At 41.7% G+C, this 24,226-nt stretch overlaps 1 protein-coding gene across 3 annotated transcripts in view; it reads right to left on the bottom strand.

The window, feature by feature from the left end:
* Positions 1-8,843: 8,843 nt before the first annotated feature.
* The window catches only part of REPS2 (RALBP1 associated Eps domain containing 2), an 89,882-nt gene continuing 74,499 nt past the window's right edge, over positions 8,844-24,226 (bottom strand). For all 3 annotated transcript variants that reach the window (XM_057375116.1, XM_057375117.1, XM_057375118.1), the window contains exons 15-18: positions 14,488-14,571; positions 11,899-12,044; positions 9,587-9,692; positions 8,844-9,023 (exon numbers count right to left, since the gene is read on the bottom strand). In XM_057375116.1, the coding sequence (XP_057231099.1) occupies positions 8,955-9,023; positions 9,587-9,692; positions 11,899-12,044; positions 14,488-14,571 (405 nt within the window). In that variant the 3' untranslated portion in view covers positions 8,844-8,954. The remainder of the gene's footprint in view (positions 9,024-9,586; positions 9,693-11,898; positions 12,045-14,487; positions 14,572-24,226) is intronic.

Raw genomic sequence — 24,226 nt, 5'->3', positions numbered from 1 at the left:
CTAGTACAAAAAAATGTCCCAGAGAGAAGCCACAAAACCAACTAGAGACATAGAAATGTCTGGAAGAAGACAGGCTGAACAGATGGGAATTCCTCTGTCTATACTGGAGAAAAATAACACAGGAAAAGATGAAAAAAATACATATCAAATAACGAACTGCAAAAAAAGTAAAAGCAAAAACTTCTGCAAATATGTCTGCATCGAGGTTATACTGCTGAGTGTGCACTGCAGGTATTTCGAGTGCAGGCACAGAGAAATGGCTGCGGTCAGAAGGGAAGCAGAAGCTGGCCTTGAGCACTGTGCCAGGTTCCAGGGATGCCAGACCAAACACCAGCATGTCAGCCAAGGCAGTGGTCACCCAAACTCTATTTACTGAATTGGTTTTGACAACTGCCTTTTTCCTCTAACACTTTTTAGCACTGCATAATGTCAGAGTGACATCTTGAATAAGATGGGCCAACCCGGAGCTACAGCCCTGTGTGTTCTGTACTAGCGTTGCTGTGAGTCTCAAATATCATTATTTCTGTAACTTTTCCCAAACTATGTCATGCACTCTCAGATTTCTGTGCTCAGTTTGAGCTGAGTGCAGGTTTCCACTGACCATTTCAATATTCAGCTTGCAGAGCTGCAAGCCTACGGTAAGACCATGTCCATCCAGATGATGTGTCATAAAGAGGCCCCTGGCTTCATCTCCTGCAGCCAAAGCCACTTCCAGAATCAATGAAATCACAGCAAAGTCATAAACCCAACCATGCATTTGTACAGGAGAACAAAAGCACGATGAGTCCCCCAGGCCATGGGCTGAAAGCAGAACCTGCCAGTGAGCACCTGAGCTTTGCTCAACCTTCCCAGTTTGTGCTAAACCAAGCAAGTGCCAAATCTAGAAAACAAGGCAATGAATCAAACTAGAGGGGAGGGTAATAAAGTACAGCTGAGGCTCCAACTCAKTAAAATATGAATTAGGCTAAGTTAGATTTATAACTAAGGTGGGGGAAATTAAACTTCATTTTTCATCTTCAAATTTGAGCTTACCTATGGTGGTAAAATTCAGAGCAGGAGGAAGGTGCTGCTGGCTGCCTCCACCTCAGCCCCTGCAGTCCAGCACCAGCCCTGGAGTCTGCCACGCTCGACCCAAACACCCTTTACTTGTTTGCTCTCACTCTGACATTGCTCCAYGTGCACTCAACAGCCAGCTCTAACTGGAGCATGACATACCTGCTGCAGCAGTTTGAAGGGCTGTAAGAAYTAATGCATATGTGTTACACTTTCCTCTGAGTGATTGGGTGAGTGATTGGAATAAATAGATTGGAGTGAAACATAAAGGCCAGTTCCAAATCAGAGCCCCTAAAAGTCCTGGGATGTCCGAAGTCCCAGGATGCCTTGATCAAAGTTCCTGAGGATTTTTGCAGCAGCAAACTCAAAAAGCCTGGAAGASACACCTTCTGAGTAACACAACCAGATATTTGGAGAGCAATCAAAGGARCAGCTTTTTTTTGTTCCCTATGTGGTATGGTCCTACACACTGGAAACAGACCTTTCCCAAGGAGGGTTTTTAATCCCAGGAGGCATTTTGACTGATGGCTTCAGATGACTGATGACTCTGGCAGCACTGCTTTCTCTAGCAGGCAAACTGAGATACCCAAAAGGGARTGGTTTTTCTGTTGGCAGAGAATGGTGCCCCCAGTATGACCCACTGGGARAGCCAATTGCTTTTGGAAGTGCCCTCCTCCTTCACCCAAGGTGATCACTCTGAAGGGAAATTGCTGCAAGAACTCATTAATGAAACAGGAAGCCATTATTTCTGACCAAGTATGCAGTGCCCTTTACGAAGAGCACAGGGCTGGAAAACAAACCCAGGTGAGATCATGTGCTGGCCTTTTGCTCTCAGATAAGATGTGAAAGCTGCAGTAAACAATGWGTGCTCTGTATGGGCCTGCTCAACAACGGTATCGCTGCCTTAATGCAACCCAAGCCTGTGACAGACAGCACAAACTCCTGAATTCCTTCAGGGACCTTGGCAGGGAGTAGCTCATGGATCAAGTGGCAGCCCTGCTCCAAACGCCCTGGTGTCCAGCAGAGCATTTGTAAGCATCTCATCCTTTTGTCTGGGCCTGGAGCGAAATGGTGGAGGCACATTGACTTCCCTGCCACYTCAGAAGCATGATTATTTTCCTGGAGTCACATTTTCTCTCCCTCATGGTCCCACCAGAGCKGCTATACTGCCTCCTTCTCCTCTTTGCTGGGCTCTGGATGCCATTTGCTGTCACAGGGCTGACACGCTATGGCTGCCCTGCCCATGTCACCTCTGGAGGGTGACGAGGTCCTGCTCCTCCTCATCCTGGAGGGCAGTGCCAGTGAGGCACCACCTGCACATCTGCCAACTGTTATACCCATGTTTTATTGGAAACCACAGCACACTGATGAGACCCCTATATGAAYGATGTGAAAAGACAGCATTTCTTGTGGGCTCAGCCTTGGCTAARGCAGCGATCTCCCCCTCTCCCTCCCATCCTCTCTCCCTCCCACAAAATCCAGACTAGATGCAATATATAGCCTTAGTCTTGTCTAGCCCATCACATTTCTGATGCATAAAGCATCCTCAAAACGTCCTCAGATAAGATATTTTTCCCACCTCGTGCAATTTAAGTTAACAATCCCAGCTAACACATCTGGGACCCAGCAATGCCACTGCTTCCAGATGTGAGCCCAAAATGCTGGGTGCTGAGGCAATATCGAGGGTGTGAGAGCCTGCTGAAGCTGAGCTCACGTCCCCAGGGCTTCCCCCTCCATGGTGCATTTGAGGGCACTGAAAACAGAAGGAGCAATGAGACTATGACGTGAAAGAGCCCTGATTTGGCCATGGGCTACAGATACCCAGGGATTCAATTTCTTTGTTAATTGTCCTTTATTCTGCTTTACTACAGGATCCATGTAAACATCCCATTGAAGCAGGCAGACTTGTAAAACAGCACCACCTCAAAAAAAAGCAGGTAAAAAAGGACTTCTGAARCTTCTCCTACTTCTTTTCTTTCCCACTTCATCTAAGAACTTTTCTCTGGAGTGGGGAAGATGCACTTTTAGTTTTTAAGAAAGATTATTTGGAACATGAATTTAAATACTGAGAGCCAATCTAGATTTGCATGAAGGCACCCCAGAGTACCATCTAATTGTAAAAACTAAGAATGGAGGAGCCATCTAAATCCATCCCACTGCTGACGAGAATAGCTCCCCACAGGATATTTACAAGTTTTTAACGCCTTGGCCTTGTGCCTCAGGTGCACCAGAGACATCCTTTCAGGCCAATAAAACATCCCTTGTCATGGCTTAATGCTGGAAGAATTAATTTATCACTCATTATTTCCTCTTTTAAAGCTCTGCTCTTTGGATAGCTGTGACATAATTCTTCAAAATCACACCAGTTAAAGAGCAGAAGACGCTGTCCCCTCTGGCTCCCTGCCCACAAAGGCCAGCTCTTCAAATGGTTTCCTTTTTCCCAGCTTAATCCCAGCCCTTGCAGCTGACAAGGAGCCAAATCCACAGATCACAGGGACTTGGGTGGAACACCCGGAGCCCTCTGGCAGGTCCTGCCTGGGCACCCTCTGACCAAGGGTCTGTTGGAGGCTGGGAATGGTTTTTCCTTTGTGGCGGTGAAAGGGTTTCCCTCTTTGGGCTAAATCAGGGAGTTATGTCTGAATTCTGACAAAGCGAGGCCTGACAAGGTAAAGATGAAGTTTTGACTTAACTGGAGCCTAAGGAAACATGATTTCACTTTAAATAAGTCTCTCTCTGTCTCTGTTGTGTACGCACAATCCCAATGTAAGTGATTTCATCTTTCAAAGCCGAAGGTCAGCCATTTCCACACGGTATTTTTTCCACTGAGTGTCACAGTTTCTGGTCTCCTGGCAGATCTGCACCATCAACATCCTAAATAAACCACAAAAGCAAGGCAATTTGAACTCATTGGACGCTTTTATTTTAATGTAGCACCCAGCTTCATATCACATACATTTTCCAAAATTAGATGGGCATAGTATAGAATACTATACATTTTGCAGCTTACCACAGGGATGGTCTGCAGCTGTGAAAACAAATTACTTAAATCTGGCTATCTAATTTATAAGTTAAATTCAAATATATAATAGCCTTGGGGTATTTTTTTTAGATTAACAACAATAATGCTTGCAATACAACCTTTTCATATCAAAAAATCAGTAACAGAATAAAACATAATGCATATGTCCATAGCACATATCAAGATAGCTRAAAAAAGCTTCAAAATACATCATCTCTTTTCAAAGATACTAAATGACTAAGATTTACTTCTTTTCCTGAAAAAAATATTTTACTCTTTAGTCAATAAAATATGTGGCTTCATGAACCCACGTATTTTCTTATCAAGGACTGTGTATGCTGGAGACTGAAAGTGGACAAATGGACATCCCTCATTTCCCAGCTAGCAACTTTTACMGGATCTCTTCCTCTTGATTTGGAAGCTCAGCTGGGAGGAAAGCAACCTATGTATCACCAACAGGCAACTTTCACATTGTGCCCATCCTAAATGCTTCCCATGAGCTGTTCCAAATCCCAACCATCCCTTTGTGGTCATTTTACCACGCAAAGCCTCATCACTCCGTGCAGCCTTGGCAGTGCTGTGGAATCAGAGACTGGTTTGGACTGGAAAGAACTATGAAGGTCACCTAGTTCCAACCCTCCCTGCTGTGGACAGGGACACCTTTCACTAGACCAGGCTGCTCAAAGCCCCATCCAACCCAGCCCTGAACACTTCCAGGGATGGGACAGTCACAATTTCTCTGGCAACCTGTTCCAGTGTCTCACCACCTTCACAGTGAAAAGTTTCTTCCTTGTATCTAATCCAAACCTGACTTCTTTCTGTTTGAAGCTGCTCCCCCTTGTTCTATCTCCACATGCCCTCATAAAAAAAGTCCCTCTCCAGATCTCTTGTAACCACTTTAGGTACGGAAGGTGCTATAGGGTCGCCCCAGAGCCTTCTCTTCTCCAGGCTGAGCAACCTGAACTCAGCCTGTCTTCAGAGGAGAGGTGYTCCAGCCCTCTGGTCATCTGTCATGCTGGAACTGTCTGGATGATGGCCAAATGAGTTCCTCTCCCTGATGTGGATCCCAGCAGCACAACTACTGCCATGCAGTCTGAAGATAACACTTTGACTTTAACAGGATATCCAACCATTTACAGAAACAAGGSTACATTGACTAATCACTTACACTTTCATTACATCACCAAAACTCTCTGGAAGAGCGAATGAGGACTTTTCTGGAAAGTGCTGGTAATGTTTCTACTGCATCCTAGTATAAAATTAATAACTTGGAAAAGGACATTGATCCTTAAGGATGAATGTGTGTTCACAGGTAGTTTGTTTAACAAAGGAATGCCTCAGAAAAGGAAACTGTTTGCCTTGCTTAATTACCAGGTCATTATTTATTTTGAAAGGTTCTAATAAAAATGGCTTATCTACAAAGGCAACAAGTCACTACACTTAGCTGGGCATTTTTCTTTTCTCACCATGGAATTACCATAGATTGAAACAAATAYAGGTATCAAGTAATATGAATGTTAACAGACCCATAAAGAAATGCATTAACAAAAGGAAGACTCGTGAGTACACACTTATACCTACACTGAGGAAGATCCTTATCTGCTCTGCCGAGCCCTGTTCTGCAGACAAAAATATTTAATTGCCCATTGAAGACTTGAAAAGGCTCATGGTCAGCACATCCTCTCAGATGCAAGGAGGCTGTGCTCCAGCTCCTGTTCCTATTTATGCTCTCTTGCTGGGCATGTTGTGCTCTGCCCAAGTACCTACAGAACCAAGGACATGAGAATTCAAGCATGGGAAACTGATCCTGCTCCCTGGTCAGGCTGGAAGGTGGGGCAGGCAGACCTCAGTTGCTGCTCTGGGTCACACATGTCAGGGGCTTAAAGCTGATCACTCACCTGTACCTCAAGGAAGTCCCCTGAACATCAAAGCTGKGAGGTCTCCCTTTCTGACCAAATGGTTTTGGATATAGGAGAGTCTCCCATCCAAAGTCTGAGGAAGCAAAGGTTTCTGCAAGAAATTATGATTTTGCTACATCCATATTTTTCTAAAGGAAAAAATAATTTTGAAGATGATCTGTAATACTGGATTTAGATATGAATTTGGACAGCCAGGGCCTGTTAACGGTAGCCATGAGCATGGCTGCATGGAGCCAGTGCCAGAAGCACTGGCATAGCTTCATGATGCCTTCTCCTCTCCTCAAAATGCTAACAGCTTCCCAAGAACAGACACACTTTTTCATTTTGTGTGGGCTATCATAAATGCTTAACCATTGGGACATACAGAAGAGTAACCTTCTGCATCATATGTGTAACACATCTACACCTCTCCTTGAATATTTCATTTTTCTCATGTGTGAAGTAGTGCATCATCATCACAGCTGACATTTCACCAAAAGGAATACAAATCAACTCACATTCTCATCATTGAAGCTGAGTGGAGTATTTGATTGCAACGCTAAAAATGCAGGGATTGTTCATTACTTTTATTTACTAATCCAGTGGTAAAGTAACAGCCAAGCAAGTATTTCATTGTTGGCTAAGCAAGTATCATAATTTCCAGTGAACGAAAAACCTGGATTTTAGAAGAGAGACATTTAACATAGACAGTATAAGGCAGACTCTTCCCTTGAACAGCATCTATTCCATGAATAACTCAAGTGAAATAAATGGGAGATTATTTCTAGGGAAGCTCCTATGAAACATGAAAAAATTCCTCCACTGCCTTCAAAATGCAATGTGCACAYTTCTTTGTAATAATTTAAAAAGCTTTCATTAAAAAATCACCCATAAAAGAAGAAACAAGTGTGCCATATGATTATTTCCTATGAAATAGTGAGGGCTTATTAACCAAATGACAAYGTATGAACTAAAAAGCAAAGAGAGCAAGCACTTAACCTCATTACATCTCAGGAATGACTCAGTAGTATTATGAACAAATGAAATAAATGATGATAAATTCTCAACAATACCACTATTAGCAAGAGGGCAGTGGCTCTTTTGCAGCTTCCCAGAAAAGCTTGCATTCCTCACATTTTGTCACTGACCAGGAATGACCATCTGACCTCAGCTATGCAACCATCACATGAGAGAAGTCCCAAATCCAGAAAAACAGTCATTGCTTGTTGACACAGTGATCTTTAGCTGAATCAAAACTTGTGTATCACAAACACAGATTTTTAGTAACAATTCTGCAAATGCTTATTTTCACCTGCAGACTTCTGGATTCGTGTCCCCCATCCAAATTCCTTTCAGCACAAGTAGACTGTTTCCTTATCACTTTAAACATTCCCAGTGATTCCTTTCTTAGCTCTCGACAAAACTTTAGGCTGCTCTGGTGCCCTCGGATATTCCACCGCAGCCATTCTATGACACACCCCAAGGAGAGGTTYCCCAGCTGCTTCAAACCTGCTTCTCCTTCCTCTCAGCCCCAGGGCCATCCTACAGCTACAGGGAGGRAGCATCACACCCACAAGGTGACAGAAGTGCTGCGCTGTTTCTGCAAGGTGAACATGTTCGCTTAAATCAGATCAGTGAAACACGTGCAGTGTCACGTTTAAGGTGGACAACAGGTGGGTGACACCCCCTTGCAGTGAGGTTATTTGTCTGGAATCATCCAATCCAAGAGTTTTGCCCCAAGAAATAAAGCAACATAAATCAGCCAGCTTCCACTGCTTGCAAGAACTGAGACCAAAGCCACCGACCACTGCATCCATAGAAAAGTCCCCACGGGATTCAGGTGGCCCTGGATGAAATGCAGGTTAAAGATTAAGCTTTGCTTCTTCGTTTTGTGCATGGAAAACAGAAGGGCATTAGCAGCTTTCTCCTATCAGCAGCATCTCCACTGATGTGCAAAGGAACCTTAACAAAAGCCTGCTGTAAAGGGCAATTACTTCCATCTCACATTTTATAGCCTCACACATAGCACTTTTGCTATCTTTCTTCTTCTGGAAGTTCAGTCCTTGTACACATCCTTAAAACAAATCAGCAGCTATAAAGACAACAAAGCAGACTAACACAAATGTACATAGAATAGCTTTTATAAAAATGCCCTGAATGCATTTTTARCCTCTTGTTAGAAATACACTGTTGGTTAAAGAAAGAAAAGCTATACACCAGCCATCTCAAACATGCTAAAAAAATGCAGACACTGGTAGTTACAAGCAAGTGCTCMAATACTGGTGATTAGAAACAGCTGTAGCTCAAAAACATTTTTTTCCTAATTTCCAAAATAATTATATTTTAGTATTTTTTACTGTCCTCTTATATGATTTGAACTAATAAAATACAAGTTCTCTAACATTAAAATACATCCGTGATTGCATAATAAACAGTACTAAGAAAATAATTATTTGACATGTGATTGAGGATAAAGATTCTGTACATCTTGCAAGTTCTATTCCTATGGCATGKTAAATCCACAGGTACTCTACAATGATACAATCCTACAGGAATCAGTAACATCCAGAAGCACATCTCAGAGGATGAGTTTTCAATTTAAGCAAGAATTCAGGAATGCTGTACCTCTTAATGATCGGGGCAGGAGGTGCTGCCAAAGCACATACAAATCAGGAATTCTTTACATAAATAAAATACTCTCAGGTTATTCATTTCAGTGATAAACTGCATTTACACATTAGGCTGGCAAGGGGGAGGAAAGAAGGCAAAGCATCCCCCACTCAGAAATATTCCACAGTCATGTATTTGTTTTCTGTACCTTCCTCACCTGCAAAGGCAAAATGTGCGTAATGGGGTGAAGAGGATGGCAAGGCCATTCCTCCCCACWGTCCTGGCAGAGACCCTGCTCAGCTGCACAGAACCCCTCTCCTTTTGAGGCTGCTGGACACTGCTCTGCTCCTGCTCATGCACGGCCATGCAGGAGGTCACAAGACGGTGACAGGACGTAGCTGCTCCAGCTGTGTTTCCAAGGCAATTCGTTCCTTGTGAACCTCCTGCAGGACGAGAGGTGTGTTACAACTTTTGGGATGCACCAGCCTGCTCCAGTAAAGGGCAGCCAGGCAGGTTGACCAGCCAGTTCCCACTGACCTCCCATGAAAGGGCTCCCTGCCAGAGGGAGCTGGGCTGGAGCACAGCTCCTCCAGTGCTCCCCATTTGGGCAGGCTCAGAGCCCCAGCCTGGGAGAACTCCCCTAAGCTTCAGTGCAAGAGATGCCTGACCCTTCTGGTCCCCATAAARACAGCAGAGCTCTGCTCTGGCAGAAAGCTTCCAGGCAGCAATACAACTTGAAGGACAAAGTTCAGTTTTCTACGCTTGTGCAAACTCAGGCAAACRTGTCTCTTTTCCTGCTGTAAAACACAGGTCACAGCACTGGCCTGCTGAAGATGGAAGCAAGTAAGTCCTGACCCAAGGAATGACGGCAATGTGCTGTCATTAAAAGCKTTCATCTCTGTGCTTATTTCAATTACTGTCCCATATTTTGCTCTGATTTCAATACTGCTGGAGGTGACATGTAACTGCAGGGAGCTTCATCACTGATTTTCAGCGCATTCCTTACCTTCAGCTGCTGCTGGAGCTCACTGTTCAACCTGGCGAGCACAGCATTGGCTTCTTTGTTTTTTCGTATGGCGGTCTGAATAGCCCTTTTCTGCTTGGAAGACTGTCTGCCAGACAGATAAATACAAAACATTTCAATTAAGAGCCTCAATAGTGCCTGATGCCAGGAGAGCAGCCACCCATTTTGTGTAACTCTCTGCACCCCGTGCTACACTTCAAAGACAAGGTACAAACYAGAGATTTAAGAAAAGAAAAATGTAACACTAAAATGAGATGGCTAAATCAGGTGGAGTATTTGCAACTTGTTAACTAGAATGACAGAAATATTTTAGGCTGTCTCAATTATTTCAAAATCCCTGTATTCTCATTGAGCTTAAGAACAATCCCTGGATAGCTGTGCTTACTGTAGCATCTTTGCATTAGCTGTTTTCAGACACTTGCAGAGTCTTAAGAGTCAATACAATAATCTTTCTATACAGAAAGAAAGGACATTGGCATGAAAATGCCATCTTAGATTTTTGGGGGCCCTGCTGATTCTGATGTTTCTTTATTTCAAAAATTAATAGTTCTTTTATTGAGAGCAGGCATTTCCACCAAAATCATCTGACACCACAAACAGGAAGGTGACTGATATACTTCCCTCAACTCCTTTGCTGCTAAAATAAAGGATGTATCTTTTTCACTTTAGGAACTGATTTTATTATTTTTTTTTTCACTTTAGGAACTGATTTTATTATTTTTTTTTTATTACTTCATAGCCTGCGGTAACTGATCTGGAAGAAATGACAGCTATGCAGACAGGTATAAAATGAGACAGCTCTGTACATAAGGACCAACCTATTCAAAGCAAGACAGATAACAACAGAAAAAGGGAAAGAAAATACAGAAAATACTGACTGAATATCCAAACCCCTTTCCAAACAGATTGTTTTAAAATTTTACTATTTTMTATTTTATATTTTATTTTCTATTTCTTCTATTATATATTTTATTTTCTATTTTKTATTTTATTTATTTCTATATTTACTATTTTTAAAATTTTACTGAAGCAACGTGAGCTCTTCAATGCTAGATTTGATCTAAAACAGATGCCCTTTTTAAATACGGTCCAGTGGCACACAGTCCCCATTAGCTCTTCTCTCTTAACAGAGCTGATGGCACTGATTTTTGCAATAGACTCCTTCTCACAGCACAGCAATAGGATTTTATGCTGGTATCTTCCAGTGAGCTGTCAGTTTTCTGCTTCACATTTGCTGCAAATGACTCTCTATAGGCTATAAAGTAATAAATGATAGGAAAAAAAAAGCAGGGCAATATATGTTGTGGCCATTTTAACATTTTAGGAAAGACACAGACAACACAGGATTGAGATGTTAACAAATGCTGTTATCTTTGAGCCACTATGGGATAYGCACTCCCAAAGCACAAAATAGTACTTTAAGAGCATCCTAGGAGTCTTATTACTTATTCAAATCTCCARTTATGCAGCACAGATTCAGTCTACTGATAAGCAGTTTGCCAAGAAAYGCTCAACTGATTTGGGCAGCTTGATTTAGTTCCAGACTGAATCAGATGTCTTAGCAAGGCCCTGGGTGATGGTGGGGTGTGATGTTTGCACACTGCTTCAGCTGAGGGAGATGTACAGACCCAACAGGGTTTCAGGTGCCTTCTCTTACCATTTGCACARCCCCTTCTCCACTGCTATTAAATACACAGAGAGTGAAATCCCTACAAGTCTTTGTTGCTGACAGMTTTGACAGCTGTATTTATGACAGCAAACAACACGTTGGGTTWGGCCATTATCGGATTATCACGAGTGGTCTGTGGCTCAACTCACACCAGTGGCAAGCCTGTTTCCAACATGCCTGGCAATGGAGAAATATCACAAGGATATGGCCAAGACCAAGTATTTCATGACTCAGCTTCCTGGGTATTTATTTGGTCATATCCATTCACAGGAAGGAGCAAAATTCCAGAAGACATAYGCAGGGCAGAAACACACACTCTCACATATAAAGGGGTTGTGATAGAGATGTTGGAGTTAGAGATGGTTGAACAGCTAGGCTTGCTCTTGAGCCATGTCTGCCAGGTACAGAAACAGATGCCTTTGAAGAGTTTATCTATCTATCAGATACCACTGACAGTCACTACAGGCTTATTCTGCATTTGAGAAGACAGATGCAGATTTCAGAGATCTGTATCTCGCGAAGCATTCTCAGAAACAGAACTATTAAGCATAAAATTATGCAAAGAGCAAACCCTGCTACATCTGATCTCATGGTGCAGTTTGGCATGCTTGGTGCAGGTTTTTACTTTTGCACTGGGAGGTGAGGTTTGACTGCTGGCAAGGAAGAAGTCACATTGATAGTGGGAGAGAGCTCGGGGGTGTCCAGCCCTTGTGCCTCTGTCCGGAGCTTCCTGCGGGCGGGTTTGGAGGGTGGCTGAGCAAGAACAACCTCCTGAAAGGAAAAAGCACAGCAACCTTAAGTCAGGCCATATGTGTCCCATCATTAGGCTGGAGAACACTTGTGACACATAAATTGTTGACAGCTGGTTAAGATTTCAACATTTAAAGAGGTACAGAGCTTAATTCAAATTTGGTAATAGCCTCTCAGGTTTCTGACTTTGAAAAAGGAACAATATGAATGAATGAAATGGTGTTTTGTCTTCATCTGGATGACAGGCTCTTCAGAACTGGGTTGTAAAGCTCAGTGTGCATTGGGTGGAGGTGGAAGGAGGGATACAAGCACATACATTAGCTCCCAGTTGACCCAAAAGCATTAAAAAGAGAGCAAGATTTATTTTTGACTATGCTCAGTTGGAAAGAACCAATAATCAATCACTTGCATCCCAGCYTACTGCCTCACACATCTGGTGTGGAGCCTCTCCTTTCTCCCCTCCTCTTTGACATGTAACGACGCTGAATATCGTTTTGAAATACAAATACATTGAATTATCCATGCAAAATTAACATGTTGGAAGTATAGAARGCCAGCTATTTCTCTTGATAAGTTACATCAAAGAAATAGTCTGGGTTTTCTAGCTAAAGCCGAGTCTTGGATTTTTATTACTTCAGTGGTAAGAAGTGTTTTCATTATTACAAATTAAGACAYCCTTTCTTTTGCAATGAGAAGTAGTTTTACCACCTGATAGCTGATTTAAATTATAAATATAAATGTATCTCCTTCAGTGTATTTTATTATTAGATGTGTTTTACAAGAGATATAACTATTACTGCCATATTTCATGAATGAGAAAGCTAAGATTCAGAAAGCTGAATTGACTTGAGAAAGATTTTTTCAGCATCACAGACAAAACCAGAGACCAAATTTTATTATCACATATTTTATTGGGCTAGATTATCTTCACTACTGTGTTTTGGCCAAATGTAAATAAAATTAGAAAAAAAAAAAAGGGGGAAACATTTAATGACAAATAGGAAAAAAATGACAAAAAGGAAAAAAACCAACACTGTAGCAAGCAGCCTGACTCACAAGAAGAGACTGCTATGAGTGATAGAAAATGTTACCAACATAAGACCATCAATCATTCGTATTAGAAGGGATGCAGTTATTAAAAGACTTTGAATTATAAGGAAAAGAGGGTTTAAACATTAAAAAAAACAGTTCTGTAATTTCTGAAAAAAGAAATCTAAAAATATTATCAGAGGTTCTGATCAGGATGTCAGCACATTATGAATAATGCCAAACACACAACCCCAGTCTACTTTAAACTGCCAAGACCGTACCAAATCCATAGGATAAATCCCTATTCCCTTTCAAACACAATACTGTAAGCAATGGTCCAATTCCTAAAAGCAGATCCTCTGCAGGGGCTCTTTGGCACCAGGCTCTGGAAGATGGGTCAGCACTGCAACAACCACCTGCCTCCCACACCCACAGCCTGGGGCTTCRCTGCATTTTGGGGAAATTGGTGGGATGAGGGGGGCATGAAGCAGATCAACCACAAGGATTTCATTTCCCCAGCAGGGATACAAAGCAGAGCAAGGAAGAAGCAGGGCCAGGCTTCAAGCAGCACAAACAGAGCAAGGACACTGCCCAGAAAGCCCTGTCACATACAGAAAATGATGACACTGGATGTTTGGCTGTGGCCCCGTTACAGTAAGAGGTGTGATGATGCTCCCTGGGCAAGGTACATCCCCATCCTGCACCTGCCAAAAGCTCTTGGTTGGGCTGAGCAAAGGCCTTGCAGRTGCTCTCTGGCTGCAGGAGGGGCCAGAGTGGGGAGGATCCACATTTGCCCCCTATCCAAACCTGTTCTGGCTGGGGCTGGTAGAAGGAGGTGGTCAGAGCATGACCAGGAGAGGGAAAAGACTCACAGCCACTGCTGAGGCCAATCCATCCCTAAGCAAGGCCCTTTGAAGTGTGYCATTTTAATTTCAGTGCTTACTTTATACAAATGATAGGTTCATACAAAAACATATTAAAAACTGCGTATCTTGAACAAATCTCTCCAGTCTATGGACACTTAGTGGCAGATCCTCTAGCAAACAGGTGTGTTTATATCAAAATAAATCCTCAGTAACTAAAACCAAGAAGTGCATCACAGTTTGGAGGAACTACAGTGAGACAGGGGTTGAGTACAATCAAATTCTTTTGTTTTCCCTAAGGCTCCACAAGCCCCTATTGATTTGGAATAAACAGCAAGCTGCCTCTCTCAAAGCACATATATCAATCTGTATGTATTATGAGGTTTCTTAGTGATTTATCCGAGTTGRTGTCACACACCATCACAGTTCTCTCCAGCATCTTGACCTCCAGAGAAGGTAAAGATGTAAAAACATAATTGTAACCCTCTATTTAATTGCTTTTAAACTTTAAACAACCACATTTGTTGATGACGGTAAATCACTCCATAACGGTTCAAGTGTGCAGATCTCACCTTTTTTGCTGAACTGTTTTCTTCTGCCTGTGACGGGGGTCTGTTCATCTGAGGATGTAATTCAGCCTCAGWTGGTTGCTCTGTCTGCAACAACAAATCAGTCATTGCTACAGCAGAAAATGACTAGCAGTCACATACAATAAAGTCAATGAAAGGAAAGGTTACACACAAAAGAAAAGTTACTTTAACAATTCAACAGTAGGGGAAATGGAGATCGAGGGTGACAGCTGAATGGATGACATATGTCTTTTGCAGAYTTTTAATGAAACCATATTCTTGCACTTTATTGTGCTGGGAAAACAGGAGAAGTTTTTTTGTGAAGTATTAGGAACCATCTCCCGGAATGTAAACTATCTAGTACCCAGATTTTCTTCTAGAATTRCCATTATGGTCTAAATACTCAGAGAAAAAATAAGAGAGTGGAAAAAAGCTAGAAAGATCTTGGATGTGCCCTGTCACCTTTTTATCACCTGAAACTGATGAAAATTCATTGAAGTAAGCCTCTGTATTTGAAGTTTTAGAGGCTGGAGCGACAAAGCCTGAATCATACCAAAAATTACAGCAAAGTTACCGAAAACATAAGTCATAAAGCAGACAACTCTTCCCTCCTCCCTTCTCACATTTCAAACAGAAACGCAGCTGAACACTCACCACCCAGGCCAACACATCTGCAAAACAAAACACCTGATTCCCAACATATCTGACTGAGAATCAAATTAAAACAGAGGGTTAATCCCTTGCTTTGCCTCTCATGAAAGATTTCTGCACCTTCTGCTTTCCTCCACCAGGACGGGGCACAGCACTGGGGAGCGTGGCTGGATTTAGAGCTGCCTGTCCCCAGTGCACAGCAGCAAACGTGGTTATCACAAACATGGTGTGGTGGTTTCTGTGCTGGCTCTCCAGGATGGGGAAGGCAGGCAGGAGCAGGAGGCTGAGGACACTTGGCACTGACACAGCCTCTTCTCTTTCTTTCCTGGCTTCTGGAAGTTGGAGCCAGGCTGGCAGTGGCTCCCCAGGCAGGAGGGACAACCTGCCATCCTGCTCCCTCCTCARATAATGTCTGTTTCTACACAGATGAAAGCTGGTGTTTAAAACCAAGTCCAACGCAAACCTCAAACTTTTAAGAGGCCAGGATTTTAGCCWTAATAATAATTTGTTGCACACCAAAGAACCTAATTCACTGTCGTCACGATGTTTCTGCACAGACCCACCAAATTCTGTAGCAGTCACAAGTTTCCCAGTGCTTAACTATAAGTTAAATAAAAATGATAGAAAGCAYAGAATTTGGTATATTTAATGAGGAACTCTTCCATAACCTTTCCAGTCCTTCCATAACAGACACAATAAGAGCTGTAAGAGAAAGGTGCAGGGAAAATGTGGTTCTGTGGTACTGCTCTTCTCCAACCACACAGAATCAAACATGTGTACAGAGGAGGAAGATTTGGAATTTAGTTTTTTTTAAACACATGTGAAATTCCTCGGGAGAGAGGGAAAAGGTACTTTGATGAGATTTCTGTCCCACTGTTTTTTCAAGTGTGTTACATCTGTAGCATTACCTGAAGGTTAAAAAAAAAAAACCCAAAGAACTCCTCACACTGTTATCTTTCCAGTATTTGAATATTAATATCTCATATTTTCTTTAATTTTAGTAACTATTGAATGCTAACATTTGAATTTTGAAAAGCTTTTTATATATTGAAGGGCTTCCTCTTTAAATGCAGATTTCTGGTCAAATAGAATGAAATGGAAAAGAGCAATCTTTTTTTGTGTGTCTATAAAAATCAAAGACTTTTARAAGTCCATTGAATGCAACAGAACATTTCTTTATCAGCAAGCTGAATAGTCCATAACCTCCCTGATTTCTACAACCGCTTTTTATACATTTGAAAGAAATGATGACTGTGAGCACTGGTAACAGCAGCCTGGCAGAGCCCACGAGGGTTTCATGAATGATTTGGGGATGGCAAAGCTCAAATAACAAACAGAACCACAGAGTAAGTTTGGGCCACATCGATTTGACAACCCATTCATTGATTTGGGGACAACAAGAGTAAACCCAGCCCTTCAGAKAGACATGTCATATATATACTATAAATGGTATAGCTTTGCTGCACAGCACAGAACAGTGACAGGGACAGGACAGACAGCTCTAAATGACCTTGGAGAGGGAGCACCAGACCCCTGCCTTAACCTGGCCAGGCAGGCAGCTTCTGGTGCTCACACTCTTGCTGGAGCCTACACTAAACCTTGCAACAAAAGCAAGAATATATTAACGTATTCCATAGAATGGAGAGGAAAAAAAGAAGATCAACTTCATACTGTCAATACATTACTAAAAAATGTAGCTTTCGACGAACCAATATGTTCAAACAGTGTGAAAGTAACTGAACAGACTGGTATTCTACAATGTCAGTTTCAAATAATCAGAAAAATTGAAATAATTGTCAAATAAAGRGCCTAGAGGGGAAAGAAAAATTAGCAAAAAACAAATGGAACCCAAACTTTTTCAGAACCACCCTCTCTTTTTTCCTGTCCTTCTCTTTTTTTTTTTTTTTAATGGTCTCATTGCAGGAGAATATTGTTTTAAATGGAAGGGAACTAAAAAGCGGAAGAAGGGTAAACCTTGTGTTCTGGTGAAATCAAATATAAATCACAGTGATAATGTCAAAAAGGGTAAGATTTCAAAATCTGTGAGAGCAAGACCCATTTTCTGCGAGCTGAGTGCTGTGATGTGTCTGTCAGGCACAGCCTGCAGCCCGAGCTCAGGGCTGTGGTACCTGCTGGCTGGGTCACTGGGCTGGCCACATCTCCCTGCTGCCAGGACATGAGGATGGCAAAGTTCGGCAGCCAGCAGTGCAGGGGCTGGGAAAAATAAAGAAATAGCTGCAGCTGACACAAAAAAAAAGAAAATAATAAAAAAAAAAGCCCAAAGAAAAAACAACGGGAAAAAAAAAGAAAGAACTAGTTCTGGTGATGCAGCTTCTGCATAATGAATAAAACCAAGTGACTGCCATGTCCCTAAACTGCCACCTAGTGGCACATGGGACAGGCCATTTCTCAGTGCTTGGCTCATGCATCAATGCAAAGGTTTGCTGGTGCAGCCAACCCGACAAAGACCCCTCCGAGAGGCTTTACAAATACACCTGCAAGCTGAGGATCTTCCCACATTGTCCTCACAGCGATTTTAAAGGAAAAACAACTCCTGCTTTTTCTTTTGGCAGAGGGATTCTGAGCAGGTTTCCTTCCCTTCACTGAGCTGCACGTGAGGTGAAAGCAGTGATTGTAACCTTCTGGTATTGGACACAGAGAGCCTGGCTCAAACATGCTCTGGGTCCTGTAGTGGAGTGCAAGGAAAGGGAGATCCATCAGGAGCAGCTGAGGTGAGTTGCCTTTAATTTTTCATCATATTAWTACCATGCTTAGTACAGTCTCCAGGCAACTCATTCAGAAACATGGCAATAAACTATCTCCCTCCAATCACAGAAACATCTTAAAATTTTCATACATCTTGGCACAATTATATCTGGGGTTAAATTCTTCACCATTGGTCTATTAATTATACATTATGCAGTTTGGTCTTCCAAAGGAAACTCCATTTATGGTAATGTAGAAGTGCTTCGATGGAGGTGTCACATCCTCAGTATGGAACAAACTGCTGGCATTGGGAATGCTGCTGTGCTGGCTGGGATGGCTGGGAACACACCCAGGRTTACAGGAGATGAGCAAAGAATACCCTCATCATCTGCACTATCAGCAGTGTGGAGTCTACACACCAAGCTAAAGAGTATCTTGATTTTAGGAAGCAGGGTAAGTGACCATAGGAAAGAGCAAGAGTGTCCTATTCCAAATCTCCTGAGGTGATTCTCTTTGCAAACGCCAGTCTAGTTATTAACAGACACTATCTCCAGTTTCCTCAGCACAGTCTCAAATTTTCTAGGAGTAGCCATGAGCTCCTCATTCTTCAGGCAGAACTGGCCATCAAAGTTTCTGTGCAATGGCCACAGACAGAGCCCAACCTGTGGCCTATGGCCAACACTGAGCATTAGGACAAATCACTCCTCATGGTTAAGGAGAGTATTAGGAGCAGCAAATGCTCATTATTTCCTCGCATGATCCCTGACCAGCCATTCATAATCTCCTCATGCTCCATGTGGTGATACTTAACAGTACCTTTCTAAAAGAATATCTAATGCTCACTTAAGCACTCATTGAGTACTTCAAAAGCCTCGGATGAAAGATTTTCATAATGGTAAGAGAACACAGTAACTTAACAACAGGTTCTTCGCTTATATTTCCAGTTCTTTTGCTTTGCAATGCAGGATTGTATGCAGATTTCACACCCACTTTTCAAGACAATCCATAACTGATCTTCCAGAACAGAAGATCTACACTAAGCTTTCATATTTCTGCTACCTGATASCCTTCTTACAAGAGGTGAAGTATATATATTCAATCATTCCCACAATTCTATTTTGCCCACACTTCTGCTCCAGGCTAACTTTACACATGGAAATAGTCCCATTTTAGTCAATGGTACTACTCGCAGAAATGAAATTATCTCTGTGCATTCACTGGAATACCCCATAATCATTACCTGCATAGTACCACTGCTTAGCTTTGCAAAAAAAAAAGTATTGAGAACAGCTTATCTGTAAGAAAAAGCAGGACACTAAATATGCTTAATGTTCTGTGTGTGCCTACTGCAATCTTCTGTCATCTCTACGTAAGTTCATTTAAGAGGTATTTTGCTCCTTTCTAAACACTCATATTTTTGTGCTTAAAGCCAATTTCTGAGGAGTYGAGACATCTCAATTCCAGTTCATGTGAGTCTCCTGCATCCCACACTGAATCATCAATTCTTTTTATTGCTTATTACAAAAACTGAAAATGGGAAGACAGAAAAAAACCCCACAGGGATGCAAATGCAACAAGCTGCCAGGGTCTTAGCGTGCTGCCTGCTTCCTCAGYGCTGTGCAGCCCTGAAGTTTTGATAAGCTTTTTCTTTCCCTGAGCTATCTGAGGGCTGGTGATAAGGTTGAGGAGAAAGGCAGTAAATACAAACAAATTGCTGCAATGTTCAGCTCATTCACAAGGAAAGAATAGGACCCAGATGGAAGCATTAACAATCTGTTTTAATACTTCAACTTCTACAAAACCAGATTAACGTAAGCTAGAAAGGCATATGTGCATTCCACTAGAGATACACGCATTGGGTTCCCAGCTTCTTTTTTTGTTGTTATGATAAATGTGAAGCCAAATTAAAAAATTGTTACAACACATTTTAATTAAGATACTTGCCTTCTTCCACTCTCCCAGAAACCTCTTTAGAAAGGATTTTACAGCATCCATCAACTACTCCTCAAATTCAATTTTAACTGTGCTACTTTCCACCACTTCTTAAAYTGTAATTTATTTTGTCTGGCTGCCTTAGATTTAATATATAATTTTCATGAGAGGAAGATAATCCATTTGTATTATATCAAAGTGGCAGATGGCAAAATCTTTCATGYTATAGAAGACTTTCAGTTTCATTACTGTTACAGGCTTCTTCAATACCTATTGCATGGCTTATACAACATATGTTATTCTGCAGCCAAAACCATGGAGATGATCAAAAAAAMCCCAACCTTTTCTTGCACAGTGCCTGTAAATGCAAGCTAAAAAAGTATTCCTTCCATTTAATAAAAAATGRTTGCTTGGGAGAATACCGCCATGTATAAAATTGCATGGTGCCAAWGGCAAAACCTTCACCTTTTTGAGGGGTTGGGGAGGGGATTTCTATTTATGTAACAGAAGAGTTCCTTCCTGTAAAATTCCAGGTGTCCTGCCAGCACTTGAAATTCCTCATGTAATTTTACAGAATAAAGGAATGCCTGAATATTTTCTCCAAACAGCCTTGTAAGCAAGCCCGACCTCATGCTCCATGTACCTCTGCTTTAGCCAAAGACTCAGCGTTGGAGGGATGCCTGGACCAGCCTGGAGCCTGCTCTGCAGACCCAGAGGTCTCAGCAGGACAGACAGGAGTCCTTCCCCACACCCTGGCCTCAGCACAGGCTCGTGTAATTGAGGGTTACAAACCCAGCCTGAGCACACCCCGCACTCAAGGCTCTCCATGGATTCGGCAGGACGTGGAGTAGAGACAACTTCTTGAACTGGGTCCCAGTTTTCACTTGCAATTCTGGATGATGGATGGCCAAAAAGCTTCAAGGAGTTATGAAGTATCAAGTAACATTTGGAGAGCAGAACATTCAATACGTTAAAAAGAATAATATCTTTGCTTTCTAACTCCACCARGCACTGTGACTGGGCAGGGTGACCCACCCATCATCCCTCAGAGTGCTTCATTTCCAGGATTTCATCGAATCAATAACATCTAATGATGGCCACTAAACTGACAGCTGAATTCTGAGCTCATATAACACAGTAAGATTTTAATCTTCAGAGTTGCACTATACTCAGGGTATTTCAATTTGATAATGTTAACAGCTGCCTACCTACTCCACTTGAATGCTTTGGCTTCACCCATAATTTTTTTGGTGCCTGCCAAAACTGCCAGCATGGAATCGGTGGGAAAAACACACCCCAAGTTCTCCAGAAATAAAAGTGAGGCACAAACCAGTGTGAATTTACAAAACCAACAGGCTTAAAACTGTGTCTCTGGGAAAAGAGACCAGGAACATCAGTTTTTTCAGCCAAGATACACAGAGTTTTCTTCCAGTCCCACTGTTTTCAAATTCCCTTATACAGCACAGGCAGGATTGAAGATATGCCTTCATTATTGGACAGGAAGGTACTGAAATAGAGTAATTTAAATAAAGGAATGTTGATCTAATTGGGCAATGTTGCAGATAGTTAGCTGATGTTGGATAAAATCCTAAAGTTATATTTGCTCTTCAGTGTTCATCCGTAATTCCTATTAACATAAATATGTTACTAAATCTCCCAGAGAAAGCAGCTGTGGTAAATGACTTCTGTAGGCTTGAAAGCCAACAGTAATAAAGTATTATTTTGTTTTCCATTAAAAAAATAACAACAGGGGTTTATATGAGATGTGCATACATATTTGGCTCCAGCAGAACATTATTCATGAGCACCCAAAGTAGTTTTCTATCTGAAATCTGTGCCACTGTGAATCAGCTGCATAGCTACCGCCGTCCTATCGTGATTCAGGCACCTCCATGCTACACAAATGTTCTCTGTACAGCCCTGCATCCACACAAAAGTTCTGGGGCCATCTTTATGCCATTTCCCCTTAATGACATTAAGTGAGAAACACAGGCACAGGAAAATTTACCCACTGAATCCCATTCTCTACAAGCCCAGAAAAAAAACACAGTAGGTATTTCAACAAGCTACAGGTTAGCTGTTCTATTCACTATGGCATGCTGTAGTAAATAAGAGGAGGTAAGGCACTGCCAGTATCCTAAGTCTACAATAGCTTGCAGTATATTAAATATTTATGGTCAAGAAAATTGGGAAACTGATACAGATAAAATTATCCTTAAATCCAAGAATTCACTGCAGACTTGCTAAATGTGAGATGTGCTACTAGAGATCACAGAAGGTGTCAGTGAAGTTACACACAGCCTTATGCACAAAACAAAACCACTTCAAAATAACATATCAAAAAAAAACCCCTCTTGTCTATGTTTTCCCATACATAATCTTTCCAAGCACTCTTTATAGAATTGAGGCAAAACTTGAATGACTTAATTTTTTTTAACTGGAAACCAATATCAATTGATGTATCTAATATATTCCATACTGCTATTCACAATGTCTTAATGTAAACATCAATTCAAAATGGCTTGCAGTGCAGAGAGGTACGGGCTGGAATTTGGGTTAAAAGATCATGAATTGAAGAAAATGGTGTATCCACACTATTTAAACTGGCCTCTAGTCCATCTTTATTTRTTAAGTTTACTTACAGTAACCATAGGCACATCAGATAAAAACATCACTGCATCAGAGAAGTGTCTGCTGAAAAGCTCTGAGAAACTTAAGTACAGCTTGTGGACTGATAAAAGGCAATAAAATGCTGAGTTTGGTCATGGAGACACATCCTGAGAAGGAGCTGCCATAGACTTTTAGAGGCCACCAACAAAAAAAAAAAGAGTTAAATCCACCAACTCCAAATGCTGTCATAGAAGCAAAAAGAGATGCAGCCACCACCTGTAAAGGTGTCTGCCCAGCAGAGGTGTGGAACAGCACGGGCTGACAGTGCAGGCTGAGCAGAGGAGCCACCCCTGCTGCTCTTTGCCATAAACTGGCCAGGTCCTCCCAGAATCCCAAACCCAAGCCTGCCACAGTAAACCTGTRAAGTTTTACTTTACAGTAAAGCCCTGAGCTGTGAAGTCAAGGCCACAACACTATCAACTCTAAGAACATCTTGTGCTCTGCTCACCCAGTGGTACAGTCTTGTCCCTTGTAATTCAGCTGCCTGGACTATGGAGGCAGAGTTGGATGTGGACATAATTTAGGAMGTTTGCAATGTGAGTAGAGATGTCTGGCATGCTCTGAATAACCAGTGATTCAGTAACTCACCAAGGTTGATTACCTTGGAGGCTCTGACAGGAAAAATAATGTTTTCCTAAAGGCTGAAGTAAATTCTACTAAAAAGCACTTCAACAYGGGACCAAAGTCAAGGTGCCACTTCTATATTGCTATGGATGAAGCKCACAGGAAAACTTCTGCTCCTATTACTGAAATGTTATAACTATCCCTTGGTACCTCTCTATTGTGMACTTTACATCCCATGAGACCTTTAATCTCACTGTAAAGAGCCAACTGGTTCAAGCTGCTTCTCAAGTCATCCATGGAAAACCATAGTCCTCAGAAAGAAATTATTTCCCACTCCTCCATCAACTGCTTTCCAAAGCKGAGCCAAAATAATCATATCATGAGCATACTTATAAGGTGCACAGCCACCTGAAACATGCAGGATTTGCTTAACTTCCAAGCTACATTTGTCATTAAGAGTGTTTAATTGCAGACATACAGCAAAATGACACTAAAGAATGATTTTCAATAACACTGTTGAAAAATAAGTTAAAACAGAAATTTAAGAAGAGTTTGGTAAATCTTGAAACAAGAAAAAGCTGAATATTGAAAAGCCTCATGGCTTTTCTTCAGGTCTTGCTCCTGTCTCAGCTTTGAAAGCAGATCCCTTTCTCCAACTTCTCTGTGCTCTTTAAATCAAGGGCCCCACAGGACTACTGTAATCCATATGCTCACTATTGCTTACCTGCTATTGGCAAAGATCAGCTCAGATAAATTATGACCCCATCACACATACYTCCCTACTGTCTGTTACCTTTACCACAGAAAGGCATGCTTGAAGAAAAAATAAACAATGTGATGAGCATAAAGTTTATTATGCTTTCAATAACTGGTTTTATGCATAGTTTTGAGAGACATCAGAACAATAGTATTTTGATATTTGATTCAATATCTTTAAATATCATCAGGAATAAATTTAGTGAATGTAAGTGATACATCTTAGCATAGCATCAGCTGCATCTTCATTACTGAGCAGACAGAGAAACCACTCTTTTTTTTTATTTGAAAAACTAGACCTTTGTAATGGAGAGGACTGGATCAAAAATTTCACAAGAATTTTCTTGCGTTTATTGTTTTAGAAAGGTCCTGTATTGTGCATGGCCCGGTGTAGGATGGGCAGCTGGTTCAGTATTTGGTGAGGAAGCTGCTGGACAAGCATAAGCAAATTAAGTTCTCATTT

This window comes from Malurus melanocephalus, unplaced genomic scaffold (assembly GCF_030028575.1).
Source record: "Malurus melanocephalus ecotype Western Australia unplaced genomic scaffold, MMel_1.1 scaffold_239, whole genome shotgun sequence".
In the NCBI taxonomy this organism is placed as follows: Eukaryota; Metazoa; Chordata; class Aves; order Passeriformes; family Maluridae; genus Malurus; species Malurus melanocephalus.
This window is presented reverse-complemented; position numbering and strand designations above follow the sequence as displayed.